The sequence below is a fragment of the Typopeltis vanoorti genome, chromosome 14 (genome assembly GCF_054136105.1).
Source record: "Typopeltis vanoorti isolate ZY-2024b chromosome 14, IOZ_Tvanoo_1.0, whole genome shotgun sequence".
Classification (NCBI taxonomy): Eukaryota; Metazoa; Arthropoda; class Arachnida; order Uropygi; family Thelyphonidae; genus Typopeltis; species Typopeltis vanoorti.
This window is the reverse complement of record NC_143562.1, coordinates 30,432,023-30,457,041: the sequence shown is the minus strand read 5'-3', so window position 1 is coordinate 30,457,041 and position 25,019 is coordinate 30,432,023. Positions and strand designations below refer to the sequence as shown.

At 33.9% G+C, this 25,019-nt stretch overlaps 1 protein-coding gene across 1 annotated transcript in view; it reads left to right on the top strand.

The window, feature by feature from the left end:
• The window catches only part of garz (Sec7 domain-containing protein garz), a 405,451-nt gene that overhangs the window by 88,102 nt on the left and 292,330 nt on the right, over nt 1-25,019 (top strand). The window contains exons 10-11 of the mRNA XM_090404320.1: nt 7,011-7,109; nt 19,818-20,012. Coding sequence (XP_090260446.1) covers nt 7,011-7,109; nt 19,818-20,012 — 294 coding nt within the window. The remainder of the gene's footprint in view (nt 1-7,010; nt 7,110-19,817; nt 20,013-25,019) is intronic.

The following is a 25,019-nucleotide window of genomic DNA, read 5'->3' as shown; positions in this document are numbered from 1 at the left end:
CAAAAACCATTTCTCTTTATCTTTGACTCTTTCTCCAGTGATATTTATATATTTGAATTCTACAGTTCACATCTGAATGCTGTTGAACTTGGATTCCTTTTAAAACCTTTGTACATATTTTTCTTTTCAGTGTGATGCTCATTTTTATCCTGCTCAAAACTAAATGGCGAGCACTTCCTATTGCCTGTATACTTTTATATCTTCAATCATTATGAAGATATCACTATCAACAGTAACATTATGAATTTTTTTTTTTTTTTTTTTTTTTTTTCTCATATGTTTTCTTCATGTGAATTTAAACAGCTAGAAACTATGTTAGTAATGGCTATCCACATTTCAGCTTATAGATGGAATATAGTGTTAGGCTTCGGTAACACCACATTCCAGCATAAAGATAGAATTGTCAGTAATGACTAGACCATAGCCAAATAGAAATGTGATTATTAGCTTCCTTTTTCATCAATTTTTCCCCAAATGTTTCTGTGGGTCTTAGATTGTTTCAGACTGCCATTTAGTTCTTGAACAAGAACCAGCATTATTATATTTATTTTTTTTTTTGTTATATGTCCTTTCTGATGACTTGATAATTTCTCTTTCTTTCCTATTAGAAATTCCTCTAGGACTGTAGGCATAAATAATGTCATCGTTCAGTTTTCCACTCTGAAATTTATCCAATATTACTTAATTAATATTGGATAAACTTGAAATTTTCTATCATTTTAAAAATTTGTCTTCATATTTAGTTTTAATTACTCCTTTTATCTGATCACTATTGTCTGAATATAACTTCATGTAGTTATTTAGAAGTATCTCATCATTTTTGTTATCTTTGTCTCTGTAATTATGTTAACGTGTTGTTTCAATAATTCCCCTGCTTTCTTTAATTCTAATGAATTTGAGGTTGTTGATGTTGTAGTACTCTCTGGCAAAGCTACTTGTGTAACCAGGTGAATTCTGATACACTCAGTTGTCATGGCATCTGATTATGTTGCATATTGCTTGTATAGCTTCAGACAATAGAGAATGCAGTTTTTGTTAGCTAATTCCCATATTGCTAGCTTATCCTCATTTATTCAGTTTCGAGTATACGTAATATGGGAATTATGTGAAATTGGGAGATATGAGATTGTCTGGGAAGCATCAGTTGGTTCTCTACATTTCTTAGAAGCTACTTGGAGATCTCTATTCTCTCTAGCTATTATCCTTAAATGACTCTTACATCGTTATTTCCAAGACATTATCTTTCAAAAACCTCTTCTTTTCTCAGAACATAATCCTATTTTTCTAATTAAATGTTTCCCTGATAACCAACTGCAAAAAGCCCAGAACTAGAGCTATCTTTATATCCTAATTTTGAACATTTAAAAATATGATGCTGGATTAGGGATTCTGATAAAATAGCTTTGCTAACCCAAAACAGTACCAGAAGTTATATTTTTATATATTTTGCTCTGGTAAAAGCAAAATTTTGTATACTGAGAAAAGTTAACTTACCATAAGTCGACTTAAGTCTGCCACATGGAAAACATGTTTCCTGGAGAGGGTGTGTACCTTTCATATGTTGTCTTTCATTTATTTTATGTATGTTGCCTTTCATTATATTATACTTGACAAGAAATTATATTATTGAGTTCATACATATTTTATCCTAGCATAAAAATAAATATTCATGCATGAAGTAGCTTCAACTCAGCATGCCCAGGTCAGTGAACTCTCTACAACTATTGCAAATCCATTGTGTAGTAAGAATATGATAAGATGCTAGTTCATATACTAAAAAATTATTTCTGCTATTGAATTAGTTTCAAGTATTTCCAAGGATCTATCCTCTTATTGATAAAAACTCAGTAAAGGTTGAAACATTTTTAAGAATTTCACTACAAAAGCCATATATGCTTTTTTCACTTTAGTCGATTCTAATGGCAGCTTGTGGCGTGCTGTCATGAAGTTACTATGATTAAAATGGAAAAAAAAAAAGATTTGCTTACACCAGGGCAAAATAGGGATATAGACAAGAAGATAATTTTTTGTCAAATATATATATATATATATATATAGATAGATAGATAGGATACCATGATTTTGTTTTGAAAATAGGTGTAAGTTATTTACAGTGTCATACTTTTTTTGTTTCCTTTGAAAATGGTATCATTTCAAAGTTTTTCTACACAGCATCATCAGAGCACAATTATAACTGATAATCACGTTTATCACTGAACTAATGTCCTTACATAGCACCCTCTATGGGCCAGATAACCATAAAGCTAATTTGGAGAAGTTGGGCTATCAGGTCCCAAAATGAGTGTTTCAAATCTTTGACAGACTAATGCAACCATACTTGCTGAGGTTGGGAGAGTGCTTCATAGCTAATGGTGATTCTAAAAGCAGTCTCTCAGCCTGTCTAAGATTCAGCAAAAGCTAAATGTGGGCAATCTTAGCACTAGTTCGAGAACAGATTGTAGCACTTACATTTTGTTAGCTAAAATCATTGGCATCATCTCTGCATCATAGGAAGAGCTTTCAGAAATCCTTAATCCAGCAGAAATGTGGTCTGTTCTGTACCATCTCTGGAAATTCTGCTACTAAGGGATTTGAAAAAGTTAAGAACAACAGCCATCTGAAAAAATTTGTAGCTCTTCAACAGCTAAATAATTCCTAACTGCAGCTACAACAAGTAGTAGTGAATTTATTGTCACAGCCCGTGTCAGAAGACACATTCAATTTGCTTAGTTGTGGGCATAATTTTGCCATCATGCAAAAAAAGAAAATAAATAAATAAATAATGATAGTTTTTGGTCCGCGCGGTTAGCCTAGTGGCTATGCGCTTCGCAACCATATGCCTGGGGAAGGAGTGTCCTAGGTTCGATTCCCATCGGTGACGTGAGGAGCTGAAGGATCTTCCTCAGCCATAGCCAAGTTAGCCAGTCTTGGGCGTGGACAGCAGGGTTTTTTCCCCAGTTTATTCTTTGGTTTTTCATCCCACAAAGCAGGCAAACTGGCCTTGAGAACTCAACACTACAGGCCATAGGATACACCGGGGCATAAGGCTGACCACCTTATCCTGTAAACAGAGTGAGGTCCGATGATCAATGGACCCTCGACACTGCAAGGTAAAAGAGGGTATAAGGAAGATGATAATGATGATAATAGTTTTTGGAAATAATGAATAATCTTGCACCTACAGTGGCTAATAGCATTTGTTAGGATGTGACTAGTATTCTGATGAAATCCTAATCTCCCAATAATAACATTCCACCTAAAGAAATATCAACTTCAAAAGTTATATAAGAACAAACAGCATATTGTGACAAAAGCAGATAAGGGAAATGCAACTGTTATTATGTCCCAAGCAGTTTACAACAGAAAAATGTTTCATCTTCTTAAGGACTCCTGTACTTATCTGATTATAGACTGGGATCCTACCAAATCTTAAAAGAAAAAAAATAGTGTATAAATTATTTAAAAAGGTTGCATCTTGTTCCAAAGAGATTGCCATAAAGCTTAAATCTTATCATGTCAAACATCCCCTGATATATGGAGGCACTACAAAATTCATAAACCTAATATCTCCTTTCATTCAGTAGTAGACAGCATAGACCTACAAATTAGCCAAACATTCATCCTATTCACTAATGATGTACTTTTGACAAAGACCTAACCTCATTAAACCCCCCCCCAACATAATTGAATTATTTGCATCCACCATGTGTTCAAGTTATTTTTCATGGAAAGGAAAAATATACAAACAGCTGGATGCAATGGTCTCCCCCCCCCCCCTCCAATCAAGCTAACTTCTGTATGAAACATTTCTAAAACTAAGAACTCAACATATCCACCACACTTATTCCAATAGTTTGGTTGCATTATGTTGATGATGGGTTTGCTATTTGGCCTCATAGTCCAGATACATTGGAAACATTTTTAGTGTATCTTAACAGACAACATCCTAAAATAAACTTTGCCAAAAAAAAAATGTTAACAGTTGTCTCCTCTTTCTAGATACGCTAGTGACGTGACTTCCTAATAGCTCATATTCATTTACAGAAAATCCAATCATACAGGATTCATTATTAAAAATTATGGAAACAACTACTGTGTTAAAGTAAAACTTCAATCTATATATATATAAAAACAAATGTCCTGACTGATCAATGCCCAGCCCAAACCCCTGGACCTATAAACATGAAATTCAGAGAGTATATTCCTTCCATGACATAAGTACCCACTAAGAAGGGAATTTTAGAAATTCGATCCCTAATGGGGTGAAAAGGGGTAAAATGCATTTTCACGTATATCTCTTAGGTGTCCAATGAGATGTCGACTTGGTTTTTGCTTACAAAGGTTACCCATACAGATGCTTAAAAACAATTCAGGATTTTCCCCTAATCAGTCCCTAAAGGGATAAATGTAGATTTGAGGGGTGAATGATAGAACCCTTCGTATCTCCTGTTTTTGTTGAGCTATAACATTCATTTTTGGCTTATAGGCGTCTTTTTAAAATCTTGAGAAAGTGTTTTAATGGTTTTTTTAAAAATTTCACCCCTAAAGGAGTAAAAGTAAAACGGGGTATTTTTTTTATTCGAAAGAGGACGTTTCTCCAGTGGTCCCCTAACAGTTTTTTGTAAGCTTATCTATAACTTTAAAAGATGAAACAACAAAGCTAAGAAATTCTAAAAAAAACAGTAAAACTGACTTGAAAAAAAAAGAGAGAGAGAGAGAGGAGACAAAACACACTAAAAAGTGAAAAATAATCCTTTCTTAAATATATGAATTTAAATTTTTTGGAGTCAGCGCCAAATTTAACGCAAACAAATTAACTCTATACAAATTATGGTTCACAACCTATATGTACTTATAATAACAAAAAAAAAGTGAGTATGTGTATTGGAAGTTACATATCATTACTTGATATATTTAGTAATAAGAAATATGTTTATTCTCTATGAAAGTACACGTATGTTATTTTCATCACCTAGCTGATATGTTAGTTACACAACCATATCCGCTAGGTGGTGAGTAGACATGAGTATGTGTATTGGAAGTTATGTATCATTACTTCATACATTCAATAATAAGAAATATGTTTAATCTTGATGTATCCGCTAGGTGGTGAGTGGACATATAACAGTGTGTTAGTGGCATAGGTGACAGAGCTCTCTTTATTTCTCATCAAATGTAATATTTAGAATTTCACTTCATCATTTTTCTGCATCAACATGCTTCACTTTATGCAAACTATATATATGCTTTTTCTTTATTAGATTTCATTTACTTTTGCGAACATCTTTGTGAAGCATGGGTACTATGCTATTATATCACAAAACCAATTCAAAAAACAAAAATAACAATTTATAAAACAAAAAAAATGTTATATACCCAGAAGTATTATAATTTGATTTTTTTTTAAATAACAAACGTCTATAAATTTCAAATTCTATGTACAAATGTCTAAAAACATAATGTGAGGTATCAAATTAAAGGGAATTTCAACATTGAACTTGAATGTGGTGTTATGTCATTCGATGGAACCTTTTTTTTTAATAATTATAGGGTGTTTCCTGACATGGGGGGTAGTTGTGCTAAATTTAAATTGTTCATTGCATTCCTTTGATTGCAATGAACATTGCATTGCATTGTTCATTGCAATCAAAGGAAAGTTGATTGGAGTCAAAATGGATTTATAGTAGTTAAATACTTCAGTGAAGTATGAGTATCAAACTAGTTGAATATAAACCAAAATAATCACTCGATGTTTCAACCTTGGAGTACACACATATATACAAAGAAACAAGCTACACTACAATCTATATGGTTTGCTGAAATTACATTAATTTTTTCCATAATTTTTAATAATGAATGCTGATCGCCATGTAACCATGAAGGAAAGAACCAATCATACAGGAAGGTATTTACAGAAATAATCACAACACCACTCTTCCCAACAGTATGGCATCCTCAAAACGTTTACAGAGTCAGAGCTGTTTGTTCAAATGACACAGCCCTTGAAACTGAGCTCAGGTACCTTCTCAGCACCTTTTTTTAGCCAGTGACTCCAGCCTGTATAAAAATAGATAAAATACTGCATGCACCACCATTCCTTCTGCAGTCAACACACAAGATTTTTGTGTATTGACTGTATATGGGATTCCCATCCCATATATTAAGGGTATATCAGAAAAAATAGCGAAAGTTCTCTACAAATATGATCTCCATGCCACTTTCAAACATTTCATTCATTCAGCTGGCTACCTTCATCCATTCTCCTAAAGATCAATTTCATCCTCTTGCACATCCTGGAGTGTATAACGTTCCTAGTACCTGCAGTTTATCCTGCTTTGAACAGACTGGTAGATCAGTTAACATCCACCTTGAAGAACACAAAAAATTACATGTGTGATCATCTGTATGGCAAGTCGAGATTGGCAGACCATGTTCTTTCACATAGGATTATATGGAGGAAAACATCAGTATTACATAGAAGTTATGTTTGAGACTATTTTCAGAATCATCATCAACAAAGCACTCTCCCAACCTCAACAAGTATGGTTGCATTCATTTGTCAAAGATATGGGAGACTCATTTTGGACCCTGCAAGACTTTCTCCAAATTAACTGTATGTTATCTTTCCCATAGAAGGTGCCATGTATGGACATTAATTCAATTTCAGTTACAGTTTGAATCGTTTTTTTTTCCTGCATTTATTTAGTTTAGTGCTGTGTGCTTGTCGCAGTTATAATTGTGCTCTGAAGATGCTGTGTAGAAAACCAGACAATTATTGGTACATTTAATAAATGTATTTTTTATTCTTTTGGTGTTGTTTATACCTTAGAGCTGTATTATAAATAAACAATGGCACCTAACCTTTCCATGCATACTTAGATCACTTATAGCATGTTCTTTAAATAGGTAAATTAATTAACTTAAATGTCATGCAAAAATAAGAAGATATATTGTTTATGCAAAAGGGTAAATATTTATTGTCATTTACCTATAAAAATAACACTTTTCAGCTGTTAAGTACAGAACGGTTGACAGTATTTGCTGCTGCTTTAAGAGTCAGTTTCCTGTTGTTTGAGGCTCTTCGTACACACTTGAAATTTCAACTTGAGGTATGCTTTCAGAAATATTCATAATATTTTCTCTTTCCATGAAACATAAATATTGCTCATATATTAAAATACTACTAGAAGATAAAGAATATATATATAATTATATGAATAATTTAAAAGTAATATATTATTTTTATTATATTTTCTTTTTCTTTTTTTTTTTTTAATTGTATAGGTTTTTTAAAACTAGATCATTCCATAAGCTGTTACTTTTTTTAAAAAAAGTAAAGTTTCGGAACTGATCTAGTTTGAAATCAACCCTTAATTCAACCTTCAAAACAATAATCTTACAATTAACCGATCCATGGATGTCAGTTGACTTCTATTACAGTACTATGTTATTGTATTTCAACTATCTGAGCCTTCAAGTTATCAGAACAGCAAATTGCCTTCCCAACATAGATAAATGTTTCATTATTGTATAGCAATTTACAGTATCTGTCGTACTGGGATAGATTTCTATGTTGAAAATGATATATAATGCAATTGGTTTTTAGTTTGAAAATTTTATATATGTGTGCATGTATGTGTACACGCAGGATGAGTTTCTGTGTTACAAAGTTCATATGTAAAATGCATGTATGTATGAAACGTTTTGCTAATGATATAATGAGAGAAAGAATTCTTTTAAATCTACCAAGCTGTAATTTCAAACCCATTTAATATTGAGATCACTTGACAGCCAAAGAATGAAAAAGCTGCTCAGTTCCTCTAACATGTTTCACGTTATCATATTTAATTAGGAAGAAGATAGATAATCTTCCCCTTCCGCACTTCATTTTATCAAATTTTTGCTGTCATAGTATTAATATTGTAATAACCTTTTGTGATTATTTAGGACAATAATAAATTATTAAATAATTTATTATTGTCAATTTAAAAATATAAAAGATAAAATAATGAAAAGCAAAAAAATAAAATGCAAGTATACTTGAGAAATGGTTGAGAAGAATTGTAGAAGAAAAGTTTGCTGAAGAAAAAGCTGGATTCAGGCCAAATAGAGGCTGTCAGGATCAGATCTTCACTTTACGACAAATAGTTGAGAAATCATGGGAATATAACAAATATTTCTATTTGAGTTTTGTAGATCTGGAAAAGGCATATGATAAGGTGCCAAGAGAGAAGCTATTCAATACACTACAGTTATATGGTGTCAATGGGGCAATATTTAGTCTTTATTTGAGTTGCAAGTCAGCAGTTATAATCGAAGGAAGTACAGGAAGATGGCTTAATGTTAAATCTGGTGTAAGACAAGGATGTACATTATCCCCTCTGTTATTCATTATCTATATGGATCACATTATGATGGAAAGTGGTATTAAACATGATATCAAAATTGGAGATGTTAATGTCAGCTGTTTGCTTTATGCGGATGATGTTATACTTATCAATAAATCCGCTACGAGTCTGCAAGATTCCTTGACTAAATTGAATAACTGTTGTAATAGATAAGGTCAGTAATAAAAAGACAAAGACAATGAAAATAGGCAGAATCGTTGAAAATGTCAACTGCATTGTGAACGGAGAACCTGTGGAAAAGTAAAACATTTCACCTACTTAGGCACGATTTTTAGTGAAGATGGTAAATTAAATATGGAAATAGACAACAGAATCAATAAAGCTGGTATAGTAGGAAGTCAATTGAATAAATTCATATGGAATAAGAGAGAAATTAGTCGGAACACTAAATTAGCTGTACACAAGACAGTGTTCAAACCAGTTTTAACTTATGGATCTGAGAGCTGGGTCAGAAGTAAAACACTTGACCAAAGACTAGAGACCGCAGATATGAGAGTCCTGAGAAAGATTAGAGGCGTGAACAGATGGCATCAATGGCAATATCATATTACAAATGAGGATATTAGGAAAGAACTTGACATTGTCGGCATCCAGGAATGCGTTAGCAGAGCAAATCATTTAAACAGAATGGGCGAGGAAAGATTGGCGAAACAAGTATTCTCTGCCAGGTTGGCAGGAAAACAACCCTGAGGAAGACCATGATAATGGTGGATTGATACGGTACAAAGTGCCTTAGACGACAGAAATATAAGATCTAATAGTATTGGAGTCTTGACAGGTAACAGACTGATTTGGAGGAAAATTGTAGATAGGAAGTTAGTAATGATATAAATTTTTCATGTAGTACTATCATATCATGTACACCCTTTGAGGGTACAAGGCAGGAATTTGATGATGATGAAGATAAAATAATGAAATAGAGAGTCATGATAGGAATAATGAGGATGAAGTCGATATCTATGACCATTTAAAGACCAAGAGAAAGGGAAAGCAGAGAGATGAATTTCAGTTTTTTTTTACAGTATCATTCTCATGTCTGAGAGATTGCAGAATATATAACACACTGATGCTATGTGTAGGTAAGAGTTAAAGGAGAAGGAACCAGTTGATATTCTTCATGAATAACTGGAAGTTGTAGTTTTTGGGGAACACTTATTGAGGAAGGCTGTTCTAGAAAATAAAGGCAGTTGGAGTAAAAAACATGCTTGGCAGTAGCTGCTTATATGGGAACAGTGCTTATGGAATTACCCATAGAAAAGGCATAACAGTGGAAATTGTATGGTAATTCCTAATTGCTTAAGGGTCAAAGCCAAATAATTTTGGCTTTGACCTTAAGGTCAACGTGAAGGTTTCCTTTACTAAGATGTGTAAGAATTGGCAAAGTACCACATCGGCATAATTGACTTTACTGAAACAAAGACAACAAAAACACATGAGATCTTTCTAAATAATAAGTATAGGGTCAAGATCTTGTATAAGATCAAGGAACGGAAGAAGTATCGATAGCAACACCAAACACGAAGATAAACTTCTTGATTGGAAGGCAGTTTCAAGTAGTTATGTGGGCAAACTTCAAAATGGTGAAATGGACAATGAAACTTATTTGTGCTTATGGACAAAAGGTTCTAAGGAAGAAGTGGAGTAATGTTTAGTGTCATAAGAACAAGCAGCTGATGTAAAGAAAATGGAAAAAGTAGTCCTTGTTGGAGACCATGAACAGCAGAGTAGGAAATGAATCCCACTAGGCATATAGGAACATTTTGAGAAAATTTGAGAAAAGGACAAAGGTAATAATAATATAATGATAAGTGTTTACTGGACTTCTGCTTGAGACATGGGCTAGTCATTACTAGAAGGAATGTGCACAAGTTCACGTGGAGAGAAAACACAAGAAATAAGAAAATCCTCATCAATTACAGAGGATTTGAAATTGGAGTTGATCATTACTTAGTGCTAAGCAGTATAAAAATGGATATTACATTGAAAAGAACAGTATTGAAAAAAGTTTTTAAAAAAGAATTAAAGTTGAGCAGCTTTTACAGGTAACCTGTAGACTTACTATCAAACATTATTGAATAAACAATTAAACAGATTGAAAACATGAACCAAACCTTGTAGTCTCAATGGCAAACTCTGAATAAGACATTGATTGATTTATCTAGAGAGGTATGTGGTGAAGTTGTCTGTAAGGATAAAAAAATAAGAACCTCATGGTGGACACGAGAAATTAAAGAAACAGTTCTGTAAAAGAAGAAATCATACCAAAACTTCTTAGAAATAAGTTGGCAGATGCCCTAAAATACTACAGAGAAAAATGTAAGAATGCTAAGTTATGTGTAAAAGTAGTTAAAAGTCATGGAAAGACTTTAGTCAGAGTAATGGAAATAAATATCAGGGAAGGTGGCAAAATGTTCTGAAGGCTATTGAAAAAGCTTAGAAATGTAAAGAGTAATGTAAAAGGAAGCAGAGGTGATAAAGGTGACATTAAAACTGAAGATAAGGATATCCTAGATCAATGGAATAATTACTTTGAAAGATTGTTAAATGAAACAAGCAGTGACAGAATCATATTAGAACATTTTCAAGAAGCATGCAAAGAAGAGTACATATCAATACTTGAGATAGAAAAGCCATCAAAAACTTGAAATGCAGGACGACAGCTATAGTAGATGTTATTCGACCAGAAATGCTTAAGTATGGAGGTATAAAGGGTTTACAATGAATACACTGCATAATTCAGTGGGCCCAGTCATAAGGTTGAATTCCAGATGATTGTAGTAGAGCACTAATAGTTCCCATCTATAAATCAAGGGAATAAAGCTAAATGTGAGAATTACAGAGGTATTTCTATAATATGTATTCCAGATAAGATTTATGCAAGCATACTTGAAAAGAGGTTGAGAAAGATTGGAGAAGAACAAGCTGGATTCAGGCCAGATAGCGATTTTTTAGATCAGATTTTCACTTTAAGACAAATAGTTGAGAAATTGGAGAATATGACAGGGATCTGGACTTAAGTTTTATAGATCTGAAAAGGCATACAACAAGGTGTCCAGAAAAAAGCTTTTCAAAACACTACAATTATCCGGAGTAAATGGAACATTATACAGAGTAATACATAGTCTATATTTCGGTTGTAAGTCAGCAGTTAGAATTGAATAAAATACAGGAAGATAGTTTAATGTAAAATCAGGGATAAGACAAGGATGCTCATTATCTGCACTCTTATTCATCATCTATATGGATCACATTATGATAGAAAGTGGCATTAGGCCTGATATTAGAACTGGAGAAGTCAAACTTAGCTCTTTGCTTTATGCAATGTACTTCTCAATACATATAGTGGAAGTCTCCAGGATTCTCTGACTAAACTGAATAACACCTGTAAGAAAATTGGCATGAAAATCAGTAATAAAAAGACTAAAATTATGAAAATAGGCAGAAACATTGAACACATCAACTGCATTCTGAACGAAGAGTATAGAACAAGTAAAATATTTCAGCTATTAAGAGGCAGTTTTTAGTGAAGATGGTAAGTTGAATCTGGAAATAGCAACAGAATAAGCAAAGCTGGTATGGTGGGTAGCCAGCTGAATAAATTTATATGGAATAAGAGAGAAATTAGCCAAAATACCAAACTAGCAGTATACAGGACAGTGTTCAAATCAGTTTTAAGTTATGAATTTGAGAGTTGGGTTAGAAATAAAGCACTTAATCAAAGACTAGAGACCACAGATATGAGGGTTCTGAGAAAAATTAGGGGAGTGAATCATATTAAAAATGAAGATATTAGAAAGGAACTTGACATTATTAGCATTCAAGAGTGTGTCAGCAGAACTAGTCTAAGGTAGTATGGCACTTAAATAGAATGAGTGAAGAATGATTAGCAAAACAGGTTTTTGATGCCAAAATAGCAGGAAAGAGAGACCAAGGTCTAGGTGGAGTGATTCAATCAGAAGTGCGTTGTGCACGAAATGCATAATTGCACGAAATGTTAAATATGACAATATTGGAATGCTAACAATAATAGACTAATTTGGAGCGAAATTAAGAGGTTAATAATGGTGTAAACTTTATTATGCAGTGCTGACATAGTAGTAGCCTTAATACCCTTGAGGATATTTATCAGGAAAATGATGATGATGAAAATTGGGAAGAAAAATTAGATACATAAAAAAAAAAAAAGGCTGCGAGCAGGAATTTGCAAATTATAGACCAATAATCTTATTAACTGACATATACAAATTATTTCTCAGAAATTATACAAAACAGAAGAAAGTAACTTGTGAACAACATTTAGGAGAAGAGCAAATGGGATTTAGGAGATGGAGATCTACAACTGATACAGTATATGCTCTTTTACAATTAGCTGAATTAATGCAGGGGAAAAAAAAAAGAAAAACAGAAATCTTTATTGCCGTCTTATAAATAAACTGTTAGCAATAACGCCTTTTATTTCTATATAGGGAGTAGACAAGGATGTTTTAGCCCTATCTAACTTTTGGAGACTGAGTGGGCAGTTCAATCTCCACTGGTAACCAATCAGAGATAGCTCCCCCAAGGCTATCACTAATTTAAGCAGCCCACAGTGAAGAGATGGCTCAACAAGTGCTGCCATGTGGTGGTTCATAACCCTAACACAATATTTTTAATGTCTGAAATAGTGTGGGTTCTGTGGTTGATTTTCTTGAGTTTTACAGGACGAAAAGAAAAAAACGCACTTGCTCATGACAGAGATTGACTAACTCAGGAACTGGTCAAAAAAAGACTTAGAAAAAAGTTCTTCTAGCATATGACTAGACTTGAACTTAAGTCTATCTTTGGTTGTTTTAGCGCTGTGGAGTGCAAATACCACTTTCACTGAGCTACACAGGCTCTAAAGCAGAAATAAATTGTTTTAAAATTTTAAAAGAAAAAAAAAGAAAAGAAAACTCAATATCATCCTCAGTACTAGGATTGTACAGATACTATTCAGTACTGCATGAAAGTTAATATTATTACTAGCTTCCTGTTAACAGTTTTCCTCCAAATTGGTCTGTTATCTATCAGAACTAGAATATTTCAGATCTAATCTATATTTTTAGTCTATATTCATTCTGTTCTGCCTATTTCCATATTCTTTCTTTTATTGCTGCCTTTCATACTAAATTTGCTTCAGAGGTTATTCAATTTAGTTAAGAAATCCTATAGACTTGAAATGGATTTATTTAAGAGTTGAACATTCAATTTTGATATCAGGTTTAATGCCACATTTTCTTCATAATGTGATCCATGTAGATGATGAATAACAGTGATGTACTATTTTATGTGAAATTGAAATCAGGTGTTGAAATTGAAAACTGTTTGAGGCACTGTCTGTAGATCTCAACTTAGATATTTGTGCATTGCAATTTTTCTCCAATGAGGAATGAAATGTATTATAATTGAAATGTATTAGCTGGCCTGGTTGGCTGAGTTGTTAGTGTATCCGCTCTCCAGCCAAAAGGCTGTGGGTTCATGGGCATGGATGTTTGTGATTGTCTGTGAAAATACTAGTGGTGGTGGTAGGCAGTAGATAGCGTTGGTGTAGATGATGCGGTTCGCTGTAGTTAGTATATTGAGTGGTGGAGACAGAGAGTTGTAGAGCAGATGCCCTCCCTCGATGAGTCTGGGACTCCCCGGAGGTGTCAAGTCATCAGTAATAATAATAATCAGCATGTGGGTAGGGTTATTGAACAGTGAGAGAAGGTCATTTACTATATGAGAGAAACAGTAGAATTTCTTGAGTATTCCTACTTTGGTGGAGGAGTCTGAAGAGAATAAGTCATCCACCATGAAAAGCTGTGGTTAACCAGAAAGAAAACTGGCTGCCCAATTATAGAAGACCAAAGGATTGCATTTTCTCGTGCTAACCTTATGCTCTGGAAATGATAAGACCAGCAATACAGATTTCTCAAAACCTTTCCATGGTAGGTTACTCACTATGTGTGCGTGTTTAGATTTACCATGAATCTTTGGTGGGTAGAATCCATACTGGGGTCATTGATTAGGTAATTTAATTGTTAATTGTTGCAGAAAATGTTTGTGCATTTCTCTTTTGTCTTGGTTGGAATTGGAAAGGGAAGCCATTCGGAGTTGTGGACATTAAAATCAAGTTTAGATTGAGCAACGAATAAATATAAAAGTATATAAATGATAATTAAAATAATGCTCTCTAGAGAGGATTGCCCAGTCATTTAGAAAGATAAAAGTGACAGTGAATGTTGATATTCTCCACTTAAAATATAATAGTTCTGGAATAGTTCCTGAATAAAGTGTCTTAGTCATTGCAGCTCATCACTAATTGATATGGAAAGAATGTTTCTGGGCATCTGTCAGTGTTATCATATGTGTTTGTCAGGTCATTGATTTAGTAATTAATTACAAGTACAATGATTGTAAGTGAAGCATTTTTATAGAAATTCCAGCAATAACTCAGGTCTAGAACAGTCAAGTCCAGACATCAGCAAACAGTTAGACTCCATCATTGGCTGTTGGCTGAATGACTGGAACCACACTGTTCTGGATGTGACTGGAATTGCTGAATAAAAATTGTATGCTACACCTGTATTCTTCATTTATTGTACGACACTTTATGATACCATCAAGTTCACAGTGAATAAAATGGTACTTGTCGGTGTGCTTAAGTGAATCATGTTCTGTTTTGTAGTTATTTTGAATCCCTATTGCAGCATAGTGTGATGTCTTGTTTACTGTGATATCTACATCTTTAAGCTATCACCACTTGATTCCAGATGTCCTTTTTCTGTTCTTTTCTTGATTGCTTATTCACTTGGTAAGAAGTTTTAATTTCTCTCAATCAAATAGTATGCTGCTGCTTTTGCAGTTGGATACTCACCTCCAACATTGTATATGTCAGTTGCATTCAGATGTGTGTATAAAGCATAAAATTCAGATAGGTAAAATATATAAACAATTGTATAAATGAAAAAGCAAGAATAAATATGAATGAGATAACATTATTTAACAGATTAATAGTTGGTACATGGATGAAATTAGTACTCACTAATAATTCATGATGACTAAGCAGTCACTAAAGAACTGTCAAGTGATCAAAGCCAGTTAAAGATATTGTTAGTAAATGATTCCAAAGATTGAATCATTGACATTGCATAAAACCAGAGTTCATTTAAGATTATGTAATAAATTCTGATATAAATTGACACATACACACACACAGAAAAATTTAACACTAGCTTATCATATTATGGCTAGTGACTTACACTGAGAATTTCAGCTCTAAATAACATTTCTCCTCAATTCTGAAATCTAGATTAGCCACTGCTAATATTTTTACTGTTAGAAATTGTCATATTCGAGCATATATTTGGAGGATGCTGATAGCATTGTTCACAAGAAGATGTGCATACAATGAACTGCAGTTGTTGCTGAGAAGATTATATAGCCTTCTATGAGTGTTTTTAAATTAATAATTAATTTGAATGTTTTAATTAATTGTATGCATTGTTGAGTTTTATTTTTTTAGCTATTTATGTATATTGGTGTAACATTGGGGACAGTAAGTTTGACATGAAAAATTTTTTGACATAGTATGTGTGGAATGTATGTATTGGCAAATGTGTGAGTAGTTTGTAGGAATTTTGAGATGATGGTGGTAATAGAATATGTCATAATTAAACATGCTGATTAGGCACACTGAGGAAAGTGAGCAGAATGCAAGTGAAATTTCATGAGTAACAAGTGAAATCATATGTCCGATTGTTATGCACACATGAAGCAAAGCAAACTTTCATTCATACTTGAATGAAAGTGTTATGTTGTATGAAATTGATAGTATGTGTAAAAGGTATAGAAAAAAAGCACTTGAAAATTGAAAAAAGAAGAGATCAGCATATTGGAAATTTCAAGGCTTAAATAAGTGTTTCACTACACAGGATTAAACTAGAAAAGTGTTTTGTAAACAGTAGAAAAGATAAAAAAGAAAGAAAGAAGAAAGAAAAATATATGGAGAAGTAAAGGAAGGTTTTACTGGAGGTTTCACAGAAGCATTTGATAGGATACCACATGGAATCCTATTACATAAGTATGAGTAAATGGGTATGCACATTTACTCATGCCATTGAGGTCAATGGCATGGAAGAGGGTGGCTGATAAGTAGACATCAGAGAGAACTATATGATGGGGTTGAATCAAAGAGAAGGAAAGTGACCAGTGGTATGCCACATGGCTTTGTACTTGTGCTACTACTGCTGTTCAGTTTGTGTATTAATGACATTGAAAATTATTTGAGGAGGAATATCTACTTGTTGGAAGTTTCTCCACTTTGTTATACTATAAATTAAAGATACCAAGAAACTATATACTTGGTTTAATCCTTTATCCAAGTTTAAGAAAACAAAGTTTGTGCCTGGAGTATTTTCAGGACTGGGGCAACATATATATAGAAGCTAATGACTTCACATCACTTGCTTTAGTATCCCCATAATGCAAAGCACATATCCTTATGGATATGTATAATTCTATGCATTATGGGATGGGTCACTATCCAGACTAGTTTCGACCTTTATTGAGGTCTCATCAGTGGGAGCCAGACCCAGAGGCAGTACTAAGGTTGAAGTAATGCCGAAGTCATATTTTCATATACGAGTAACCAAAAGGTGTCACACCATATTATTAAAGTACTCCGGATTAGAGATTTTAGAGTATTTTAATAAGGTGTGACACTTTTTGGCTACTTGTATATGAAAATATGACTCCTTAGTATCACCGCTGGGTCTGGCTCCCACCGATGAGACCTCAATATAGGTCGAAACCGGTCCGGGTAGTGACCCTTCCCATAATGCATAGCATTATACATATCTGTAAGGATATGTGCTTTGCATTATGGGATACTAAGGCAAGTGATGTGAAGTCATTAGCTTCTATATACGAGTTGCCCCAGTCCTGAAAATACTTCAGGTGCAAGCTGTGTTTGCTTACACTTAGATAAAGGATTAAACCAAGTACAGGCAGTCCCTGGGTTGCGAACGAGATATGTTCCTGAGAACGTCTTTAAGTCAGATTTGTATGTAACTCGGATCCCTGATAAACAGCACATATGCGGTAATAATAATAATAACAATAATATAATGGCTCATATATGGCAATAATAATAATACCTCTGTAATGTAATAGTAAGTTACAGAAACTGTTGTGCTCTCTCTTTTAATTCAAACAAACAGAACATAAAAACAAATGCATACAAAAAGTTTAGATAGGAGAATTTTCAAAAAAGAATATTAAAGGTTGCATCAATGTTTTATCTACTGGAATGGGCATTTCTGAGGCAAGAAGGTAGGCTAACATTAATCGGATGATGGAGATGGACCTGGTGCTGGGAATTGGGATATGATTCTGTTTCTGGAGGGGAGCTTACCATTGAAGTCGGTTTTCTTGAAAAAGGTATCTGGAGTTGTTTGCACAGCCTTTTCTTTTTTTTTATCATAAATGGCCTTGTAGCAGCTGATGTTCTCACAAACTGCATGGCAAACCTTTGTAAACTGCTTGAATATTAGGATCTTACTCCTCAAGCTTAGCAAATCCTGCTTCAATGAGACAAAAGGCTTCAGCTTTTGTCATAAACTTTCTTGGTTCTGGATCTTCTGATTCTTCATGTTCTTGTGTTTCTATCAGCTACTTCTCTATCTCCATAAGGTCTTCATTGGTTAATTCTTGGGAATAGGACTCCAGTAAGTCAATGACATTATTTTCATTGATGTCCAAGTGCAGTGCATTGCCACTATCCACCACAGCTTTTCTGGCTTCAGCGATGTCTTCTGTGAAGCCATGAAAATCATCACAGAATTGATGGCACACAGTTTGTTCCACACCCCTTTAATTGTTGATTGTTTCACTTCCTCCCAAGAATCAGCATCAAGTTTTTTGATGGCATTGCGGATGTTATATTTCTTTCAGAACTCTCTCAAGGTCATCACATCATCTTCTGTAGCCTTGACTTCTTGCGGGAATGTATGCTGTAAGTAATAAGCCTTAAATGCAGAAATTACTCCCTGGTCCATTGGCTGTAGCAACGATGTAGTGTTGGGTGGTCAAGATACAACCTTTACATTAGGGTGAAGGTCATCTAAAGATGTTAGATGTCCAGGAGCATTGTCCAGCACAAGCAGAATTTTAAAGGGAATTTTCTTTTATGAACATTATGTTTTATGTTTTATGTTTATTCCTGCTATGGAATGCAATGCATTCCATAGTAGGAATAAAACTGTTCAAGAAACAATCTTCAAACATGGCAAGTGTGACCCAGGCACTTAAATTTGACTTCCAAATTCCGGGAAGAGTTGCTTTAATAATGCAGCGAAGTGCAGGTTTGTTTACATGTGCAAAAGAAACTAGTTCGCGAATTGTTAATTTAATTATAAACTATCCTTATGTGGAGCTTTGGGAGCCCATTCGTAAGTATGGAACAGCGTAAGTCGGGTCGTCCGTAACCCTGGGACTCCTGTATATAATTTTTTGGTATCTTTAATTTATGGAATATCCACTTGTTTGTTTATGATGCTAAAATAAAAAGAGCAGTAGTTAATAATAGTGATGCAGAGATTCTGCAGGATGATTTCAATAGATTGGTATTTGGAGCCAAGGACAATAGTTGTTAGTTCATTGTGTTCAGTAAAGATATGCACTTTAGGATGTAAAACTGCAAACTCTCTATTACATAGGTGGAATTGTACTGCATGAATTTGATGAGACTACCGATTTTGGGGTGTGGCAGACAGAGTCAAAGTTCAGAGAGCATATTGCAAAAAAAAAAGTAGAGAAGACAGCTTAAAGGTTAAGAAACACTTTGATAGGTATGAGGAACTTATCATTCCTCTTATAAGGCTTTGATATGATCACATCTGGACAGATGTGTGTTCAGATTTGGTAGCCTTGGTTTCTTCAGGATGTGGAATTTATGAAGAGGATGAAGTAACTTATATCCCATCTTTTCTGTCTATCAGTTAAATTATGAACCACCAACCTTCAGTCTCTCCTTATAGGGAGCAAACTGATTATCATCTCGGTAACTTAGGGGGTTTTATAGAGTAGGTACCAGAGAAATTTTCCAGTACATTCTTGGACTTGAGAGAACAAGGAGATACCTCTAGGAGTTGTATATGGGTGTGGTTTGCAAGGATATGAGAACTAGATTTGTCATTAGAGATTAGTGAATAAATGGAATGGGTTAATAGAGATCAAAAGTGCTCTTTTTCAGTGGACGAGTTTAAGGAGAGGTATGATAAGCATTATGTGACTAATAAGTGGTTAGTATAATCTGAGGCCATTAGTATGTGTGTTTGTATATATATGTATATATATATATATATACTTTTCATTTCTTCTTTTTTTTTTTTTTTTAACTATCTCTAGATGTATCTTACCCGTTTAATGGAAATTATAATATCAGAATCTCCCAAGATCCCTTATGAACAGCGGGAAATAGCTCTAGATTCAATAGCTCAGCTGTGGCGCATTCCCAGTCTTGTTAGTGAACTCTATCTGAACTATGATTGTGATCTTTATTGCTCTAATTTGTTTGAAGATCTTACAAAATTACTTTCTAAGGTGAGTAATTAAAACAAATTTTATAATAATCAAAAAGGGCCAGAGGCTTCATTTTGCCAATGTTAAAATAGTTAGGAATAGGGGATTTCTTTGGCTAAATAAGGATGGAGCTTTAATATCTCCCCCATTTCTAATAAATTTTGTAGCATTTAGGATATATGGTTGAACTATAATGTATAAAATATGCAAATTCAAAATAATTAAGTACATAATAGTTAGAATATCAAATTCCAAACAATATGAAAAGAAAATTATCCTTTCCTTCAAAAAATGTTGTTTGATGCTATGAGGAAATTACTTGATTATTTTGATATCATATACTTAATTTTGCATTGTTTCTCATTGATATTTCTGTTCTTCTCTTTCTAATACAACATTCCAACTACCATGTTGTCCATCTAATGGTATGCAAAAATGGCCATATGAAATCAGTGATTTCTTATACAGTGTCTGCTTATTTTTTCATGAGTTAATCGATATTGAACTAGATATATTTCTAAACCTTAATATGAAGGAAATTTACCAGCAGAATGGAGAACAGGTCAGATCATACCCGTCCACAAAAAAGGAGATGTCAGATCTTGCATTAATTATAGACTTGCCCTTCTAAGCCACTGCTATAAAATATTTATCAGGATTCTCCAAACAAAGTTAAATATTCCTATGAGGAACAAATGGGATTTAGAAATAGGAGAAGCATTCCCATATTAATTTTCATATTAAATGAATTTTCATATTAAACAGATTAGCAGATCTTATGAGAGACAAAAATAAACTCTACTGCTGTTTTATTGACTTCAAACAAGCTTTTGACTCAATAAACAGAAGTAAACTCATTAGAATTCTATTAAACAGAGGATTCAACAAATACATATTAAATTGTATCAAGAGAATTACTATTCAGAAACACAAGCAGTAGTGAAATACAAAAACATAGAAACAGATCAAATAGCAGTTAAAAAAGGAGTTAAGCATGGCTACTGCCAGTTGACACCATATTTATTTAACCTGTACCTAAAAGAAGTAATAGACGAAGGACTACTATTTCGGCAGATGTGTGAAGGCATAACTGTAAATGGAAGAAATATAACACATTTAAAGTACTGTGTTATATTTTAATATTATATGAAAATCAATTTTAGTAAAACAAACTAATGGTAATAGGAAGAAAAAGAGAAGCAATCCAAATGAAAATAGGAAACAATAATATAGAACAAGTAAAGAAATTCAATTACCTAGGCTCAATGATCACTGAAGATCTAGACTATTTTGAAACCATAAAACATAGAATCAGTAATGGATGGATAACAATGGGCAGAGACTACAAAAAATATGGAGCAATAAAAGATTAAACAAAGAACTCAAAGTAAAGATATATAAAAAATGATAATTAACAGTATTCTATTCCTCAGAATGCTGGATCTTAAGAAAAAAAGAAATGGATAAACTCAATGCTTTTGAAATGAAATGTCAATAGAACATGCTGTACAGAAAGAAAAACAAATGAAAAAGTCAGAGAACTTAACTTTAAAGAAACAATAATTACAGCACTAAAAAAAGAGCCAACTAAGCTGGTTTTAGACATGTTTTAAGAATGAACTCAGAAAAACTACCAGACATATTTAAATGGTAGAATTGAAGGACATCCCAGGAGATGAAGACCAGGAAAGAAATTTATTGACAACATTAAAGAAAGCATCCATTTAAACTCCATAATAGAACTATATTTTTTCAAACTGATCATATTATACAAAATCAGAATTGATTTACTAACTATAAAAATTGTTACTTTCTCTCTCTCTCACTCACACTTTTACAAAGAGACTTATAAATGGTAAATAACCTTCATCTGGTCAAATTCTACCCATTTTGCTTATTGGAGGCCTCAAGTAACAGATTTCCACAGTAGGGCGTCTATCTCTTTTCTCATTCTTCTTATGTTCAGTGCAGTTCTGGGTCTCCTTGGTGTGTATATATTTGGCTTCAAAGGCATGTTACCAGATAGGTTGTGGAGACTCAGGGCCTCGTCCATTAGAGGATATACAGTAATCTGCCATTTATCTGACCTCATTGGGAAAGTGATTTTTTGTTCGGTGATTTGAAAGATTATTAACTTAAACACTTTGTCTGCTGTGGGGAAGCACTACTCTTGGAGCCAGTGAATGCTTTTTGCATTATTGTTAAATTAAGATAGAATTATGGAAGCTTTTTAGCTACTAAAGTAATAAATTGTTATTATTATTGTCCTAAGACCTCATGGAGTCAGACTCATCTAGGAGGTCATACACACAGCTCATCATACCATGCCTTGAACACATTCAAATTCTCTGCACACATCACACTCTCAGGCAATGCATTCCAATCATTCACAACACTCTATGCAAAAAAACCTGCTTCTCATTCCCTTACTCACACCCTGCTTATGCAGTTTCCAGGTATGATCTCTTGTTCTCCCTCGATCTTCCACCATTTTATGAAAAACCTTTTCAGCCATTATCCAATAACAACCTCTTACAACTTGTATGTCTTTATCATATCATCCCTCTTCCTCCTATCCTCTAGACCAGAGCGGCCCAAACTGTGTGTCGCGACGCATTAGTGTGTCAGCTGCAGTGTGAAGGTGTGTCGCACGAACATAAAGCGTTAAACTGAATAATCGCTGAAAATTTCCATAGCGGAATCCATTTCGCAAAGTACTGGTACGACTTTTAGTTAGCACCATCAAAATGAGATATACAAACTATCTTTTAATTATTTGTAACCTTTAAGAATATTTCATATATATTTCGATAAATAATGGAGAATAAATGCAGCTGAATTCATCCCTGTGGTTTTATCACATAGTAGTCGCTCGGTTTTATTATCATTCGACCAATAAAAATAAAGCACACCACTTATTCATACAAATGTTATTATTGATGTTTATTCTAACGTGAATAAACGAAGAGCCGGTGCTTGTATTTTATGTTTAGTTACTGTTAAAGCTTTACAATAAATTCGCACAGTTTTATTTATCAAATTGGTGTTGAATTATCCGTAAAATGGATAAGTTTCTAATTAATAAAAGAAAAGCTGAAGGTGACGTTTGTGATGAACAAAATGTATCGACTATAGAGGAAACTACACAAGAATCAACTGTTGAACGGTCTGCATTAATGTGGACCACGTGACCCATGAGAAGCACATCAGATTGAATTACTGTGCCATGAAATTATGTTTTTCGAAAAAGTGTGTCACCAACATGAAAAGTTTGGAAAGCACTGCTCTAGACTATAAATTGCATCTTCTCAACTTTTTTTTCATACTCACCATTCCAGATATCAGAAACTACACTTAGTCAGTTGCCTTTGGATCTTTTCTAACATCTCTTCATCCTTTCAAAATCCAGGTGACCAAATCTGTGCACATTAGTCAATGTGTGGCCTAATTAAGGCATTATACAATGGAACCAGGATCTGATTTCTTCTGAATTGCAAGAGTATTCATAAGTTGTTACATTAGAGATATTCAACTTCTTGTTCACTTTATTTTTATATTATTTGTGTTTTTTGCTATTACATTGACCCAAGAAGTTGCCATTTTTTTCTCTCTCTCTCTGTCTCTCCCCACCTTCTCCAACAATTCCATATAAACAAACTTTTTTTTTGTTCAGCATTCCACTTTTCTAAACACACCATGTCACTTCAAATTGAAAACCAAACTTCCTTAGCTTGATATTCATTTTGTTGCAATGTATTAATCATGCTGATTTAAAGCAATGTTCTGTTCTTAGCCAACCTCTTTTTACAAATGAAATGCTAGTTTAACAGCAACAATGTTATTGATATGTAGTGCACAGTTTAACTGTGTGTGTGTACGAGGGTGGTCTGAAAAGTTCTCGGCCTCGACCATAGATGGCAACGCTATCGGCAAGAGATTTTTTTTCTATTGGCACATCTGTCATAAGCATTCATGTGAAATTGCAAGTCATTCTATCAAGTAGTTTGTTTTATACAGCTGTCTGAAGCAAAAATGTTGTCTGTATCCCTTGAAATGGATAAAATTGAGTATCGTGCAGTTATAAAATTCTTTGTAAAAGAAGGTTTAACAGCAAAATAAATTCATTCGAAGTTCATAAAAGCTTATAGGCACTCTTCTCCTTCATTTTCAACAATTAAGAAATGGGCTGCCGAGTTTAAACGTGGCCATACCAGCCTGGAAGATGATCCACATGAAAGATGTCCAAAAAGTGTAAGAACACCAGGAATCGTTGATCAAGTGCACGATATGGTATTAGATGACTGATGAGTCAAAGTGTGTGAAATTGCTGAGACCATAGGCATTTCAAAAGAACATGTAGGATATATTTTGTATGAAGAATTGCAAATGAAAAAGCTTTGCACAAAATGAGTGCCGGGCTTGCTCACACAGCAGATCAAAAATGCACTCGCATGAAAATATATGAACAGTGCTTGGAGCGTTTTAACAAGAATAAAAATGATTTTATGCATCGATTTATTACTATGGATGAGACTTGGATTCACCATTACACACTAGAATCGAAATAGCAGTCAAAACAGTGGACAGAAACCGGTGGTTCAGTGCCAAAGAAGACAAATTCAGCTCCATCAGCAGGAAAGGTCATGGCATCGGTGTTTTGGGATGCTAAAGGCATTTTGTTTATTAATTATCTTGAAAAGGGTAAAACAATAACCGAGGAATATTATTTCGACCTTTTAACCAGACTAGACAAAAAAATTCGTGAGAAAAGACCTGGTTTGCAGATGAAAAAAATCATCTTTCATCAGGACAATGCACCTGCCCACAGAGGTGTTTTGGCAATGGGAAACTTAAGGGATCTGCACTATGAATTGTTGGAACATCCACTCTATTCCCCCAGATTTTATATATTATTACGTAACACCTCCAGGGAGTCGGAAGACTCATTGAAAGAGGGCATCTACTCTTCAATTCTCTGTTTCCACCACTCAGTCCACCAACTGCAATGAACTGCAACTACCATCATCA